We start from the raw sequence: 5,000 nt of genomic DNA on the forward strand, positions 1-5,000 counted from the left end.
GGCTGGAGAGCTAATTAAGGTTTGGGGCGATTTGAAGAAGTGGAACTAGTGTGCTAGATAGCCTACATTAGTTTAAATGTTACATAAATTAATTTAAGTCCATGGTAAAGGTCAATGATTATCATTTAAGTCAATTAGAACTAAATACTCAGCATTTTAGCCTTTCAGCTGCCGAGCATTTTACTAATTCATCAGGAGTTTTCCTTCTATAAAACACGAGGAGATTCAGTGAGAGATAGGCAGTATCACGGTGTGGTGTGTGTGAGATGGAGTGTGTGTGTGTGTGTGTGTGTGTGATGATGTGAGAGATAGGCAGTATCATGGTGTGCTGTGTCTGTGTGTGTGATGTGAGAGATAGGCAGTATTACGGTGTGGTGTGTGTGTGTGTGTGTGTGTGTGTGTGTGTGTGAGAGATAGGCAGTATCACGGTGTGGTGTGTGTGTGTGTGTGTGTGATGTCAGATTCAGTGAGAGATCATGGTGGTGTGATGGTGACACTTTAGTTGTCAAGCCCAGTCTGATGAGAACTGCATGTGGCTGTAAAAGGTGGCGTGTCAGTGTGCCTGTGTCTGTGTGTGTGTGTGTGTGTGTTGGTGTCTCTGTGTGTGTGCCAGTGTTTGTGTGACAGTATGTGTGCGTGTGTATGTGGTGTGTGTTGGTGTCTCTGTGTGTGTGCCAGAGTGTGTTTGTGTGTGTGTGTCAGCGTGTGTGTGTGTCTGTGTGTGTCAGTGTGTGTGTCAGCGTGTGTAAGTGTGTGTGTGTGTCACTGTGTGTTAGTGTGTGTATGTGTGTGTGTGTCAGCGTGTGTGTGCTTGTGTGTGTGTGTGTGTGTGTGTGTGTGTGTGTGTGTGTGTCAGCATGTCAGTGTGTTGTGACAGCACCATGCGGCTGCACACTGAGTCATAATTATAAACCCATCAGCTGCTGGGAAGTGCGGCTCGTCAGATGGTTGCCATGGTGAGCACAGCAGCGGGCGGAGCCAGTGACCACTCTCCTCTCTCAGAGGCTCGTTCCCAACACTTCCCAATCCCGATCCGGCTCTGACCCGAATCCTCACCGCGTCGGAGCCGGCTCGGTGCCGCTGGTGCCGGGGTGTGGAGATGTGTGTGTGTGTGTGTGTGTTGGTGTCCCTGTGTGTGTGTGTCAGTGTGTGTGTGCCTGAGAGCTGTGGGTTTAGAAACACGGCTGGCAGCATGAGGTAGCCACTGATGAGTGTAAGCTGCCCCCCTCCCCCCCCCCCCTCCACTAACCCCCCCCCCCCCTCCCCTGCGGGCCACAAACAGCTTTTCCCTCAGAATTACACACACACACACACACACACACACACACACACACACACACCATCAGTGAAGGCCTGGCTTATGGGGGGATTAGGAGAGGAAAGCCAATTGTTGCAAGAGCAATGTGTCAATATTTACTCTGCATCTGCTGACACCAACTCCAGAACAATCACTCACACACACACACACACACACACACACACATACACACACTATCACTCTCTTTCTGCTGGTCTGTGAGGAACCACACATATAGCAATATCAATGTATATATAAAACACAATCTAATAGAACATTTATCTAAAAAATAATCTAATTTATCTAAATCATAATCTAATAAAAAAAATATATATAAAACATAATACAATGACAACATTTATCTTAAACATAATCTTATTTATCTAAAACATAATCTAATGATAATTTATTTTTCTGATGACAGGGACAGCAAGCTGACCATGCTTCTGCGGGAGTCCCTGGGCAACATGAACTGCAGAACCACCATGATCGCTCATATCTCTGCCTCGCCGAGCAACTTCTCCGAGACGCTGTCCACCCTGCAGATCGCCTCTCGAGTCCTGAGGATGAAGAAGAAAAAAGCCAAAGTAAGCGTGGTATGACACAGTCTTAATTACATAGCTATAACAAACACATTCCTTATACATGTGTAATAACATGTTTATAACATATAAAGCGTATGTAATACCTTCATTAACAGCATTAATCTCTTTTTATCTTATACATGTGTAACAACACGTTTAAAACATATACAGCGTATGTAATACATTCATTAAAAGCATTGATACCTCTTCATTTTTGAACATATACAGCGTGTGTAATACCTTTAATAACAGCATTAATCTGTCTTTATTTTATAATATTTCTATAACATATACAGTTTATGTAATACATTCATTAACATCATTAATCTCTCTTCATGTAATAACATGTTTATATCATATATAGCGTATGTAATACATTCATAAACAGTATTAATCTCTTTAGCTTATACATATGTTATAATGTGCTTATAACATATACAGTGTATGTAATACCTTCATTAACAGCATTCATCTCTGTCTAGCTTGTACATGTGTAATAACATGCTTATAACATATACAGTGTATGTAATACCTTCATTAACATCATTAATTTCTCTTTAGCTTATACATGTGTTATAATGTGCTTATAACATATATAGTGTATGTAATACCTTCATTAACAGCATCAATCTCTCTTTATTGTAGCAGTACACCTCCAGCTCCTCTGGGGGGGAGAGTTCCTGTGAGGAGGGGAGGATGCGGCGGCCGACGCAGCTCAGGACGTTCCACTCTCGGAACGCGTCTGACCCCACGATGCCTCTGGTGCACCTCTCGAGCGACCAGGACGACTACTCCAGCAGCGAGCAGTCCTGCGACACCGTCATCTACGTGGGCCCCAACGGCTCCGCCCTGTCCGACAAGGAGCTCACGGACAACGAGGGCCCGCCAGAATTCGTGCCCATCATCCCGTCCCTTCACAACAACACCAGCAAGGCGGAGCAGCAGGGCCCAGCGCCACTGTCACCCCAGAAGCTCCCGCCAGCCTCCCAGCAGCCCCAGCTGGCAGCGCCACCCCCCCCCATGGTGCCCATGCCCACGGTCCAGCCCCTGCACCCGCAGCCCCTGGCCCCCGTGCCCGAGGAAGGGTCCGAGCCAGAGACGCTGGTCGACTGCCTGAAGTGCAACACGTTCGCCGAGCTGCAGGAGCGTCTGGGGTGCATCGACGGGAGCGAGGAGGTGACCCGGTTTCCCTTCGAGGAGGTGCCCGCCGTGTGCAGAGCAGCGGGTCACCACCAGGGGGGGCTTGTTGACGCCAGGGGGGGCGTGGGGGAGCCGGGCGGCACCCCGAAGAGGATGACCAACGACCAGCAGCTGGAGGAGATCCGCGAGGTGCTGGAGGAGGCGGAGCTGGCCCAGTCGATCATCGAGAGCCTGACGCAGTCGTCCATGATGTGTGGCCTGACCAGCAGCCGCAGCGTGACTGGTAGCGGTAGCAGCAGCAGTGGCGTCAGCCAGATCGTGCCGCTGCAGAGGGCCAAGAGCTCCAGCCTGCACGACAGCAGGGAGTCCATCAGCGGAGCCAGCAGCAGTGGCGAGGGCAAGCCACCGCGTGCCATGGGCTCACCCAGACTTGGCATTGCCAGCCTCACCAAGACCTCGGAGTACAAGCCGCCGCTGTCGCCCTCGCAGCGCAGCAAGGTGTACACCCAGAAGGGCGTGATGCCCAGCACGCCGCCCTCGTCCTCCCACAACCTGAGCAAGGACAGCGGGAAGTCGTCCACGGAGGACCTGCTGGAGGGCGAGTCGTCGTCCCGGCGGACGTCCCCCGTGGGGATGAGCCCTCAGGTGCTCCCGCCGCCCCGAGACTCCTGCTCCTCCTCCGTCAGCATGGGCGGCTCGGCCGAGACGCTGTGCGACGACGACGTGCCCCAGCTCCCGCTGGACGGCGGCAGGAAGAGTACGCCGGGCACGATACTGCTGCAACAGCGCCCTCTAGAGACGAACGGTGGCGAGGATGAGCTGGTGTTCACCCTGGTGGAGGGGCTCAGCGTGACGGTCGGTGGGGACGTGCTGGAGAACGGCCGGCCCGCCAGCATCATCAGCTTCAGCAGCGACTGCTCCGTGCAGGCCCTGGCCTCCGGCTCACGGCCCGTCAGCATCATCAGCAGCATCAACGAGGACCTGGACCGCTACGCAACCATCACCGCCGCCGCCTCTTCCGCCGCTAGCGCCGCCATGATCTCCGAGGCTAACCTCGCCCGCTTCCTGCCCACCCAGGGCCGGCACGAGGGGGGCGCGGCGGCCGCCGCGGCTGCAGCAGCTGCAGCGTTGTTCCCGGAGCCCCACCGGCCCTCCTCCTCCATCAGCTCCTGGCTCAGCGAGGTGAGCACGGGCAGCGATGGCGAGCAGTCCTGCCACAGCTTCGTGGCGCAGCAGTGCTTCGGCCAGGAGGAGGCGGCGACGGCGTTGGATTCCCCGGCACAGGAGGCAGGTCTGGGCGATACGCTGGCAAGCGGACGCAAGTCTTCAGCGGGTGAGGTACTTTTGGCCAAAGCCGACAAACCAAACGAGAAAGGCACCCCTGCTATGGAGAAGCTGAGCCGGATGAGCAGGATGTCCCCCACCCTTAGCAGAACCACAGTGTCCGTGTCCACGGTCCAAGCGCTGGCAACCACGAGCGGCTTGGTTCCCTTCAAGACCACCATCACAGTGCACCCCTGCGTCGCTGTCAAGCCAATGATCATCCAGGACTACCAGGCGGCCGTGTCCTCCTGCTCCCCGACTAAAAGCGCCCCGCTCAAAGAACCCAAATGCCCCCTGGCGCCCCTCTCCAGCGACATCATCTTCGACGACCCCTGGATGAGGCGGAGCAGCGAGGACTTCAAGCCCAGGGAGCTCATATGTGAGGTCAAGCCGGAGAAGCGCCTCCTGGCGGACTCGGTCAAGGCCAAGAGTGCGAGCGACCGCAGCAGCTCCAGTAGCGGTGAAGCAGCCTGTTCCCCCGACGGCCTCAAGAGGGCGATGATGGACGGGCGCGAGGTGGCGTTGGCCGAGGGAACCGGCGCGTTGTTTTCGGCCGACATCCTCCGCACCGGGAGCCTCCCGCGGGGTTGGCACCGCCTCAACCGACAGGACGACCTGGATGACGCCGCCGGCTCGCTGCGACACGCCCGAGGGTT

General features: G+C 54.5%; 1 protein-coding gene across 1 annotated transcript in view; it reads left to right on the forward strand.

Annotated features, from left to right (window-relative positions):
* The window catches only part of LOC308382544 (kinesin-like protein KIF26B), a gene marked incomplete at both ends in the record, with an annotated part of 103,350 nt that overhangs the window by 92,951 nt on the left and 5,399 nt on the right, over positions 1-5,000 (forward strand). The window contains 2 exon segments of the mRNA XM_080860944.1: positions 1,722-1,884; positions 2,527-5,000. The exon segment at positions 2,527-5,000 is cut by the window's right edge and continues 795 nt beyond it. Of these exon segments, the coding sequence (XP_080717070.1) occupies positions 1,722-1,884; positions 2,527-5,000 (2,637 nt within the window).

Source organism: Sprattus sprattus (genome assembly GCF_963457725.1).
Source record: "Sprattus sprattus genome assembly, contig: scaffold_54, whole genome shotgun sequence".
Taxonomy (NCBI): Eukaryota; Metazoa; Chordata; class Actinopteri; order Clupeiformes; family Clupeidae; genus Sprattus; species Sprattus sprattus.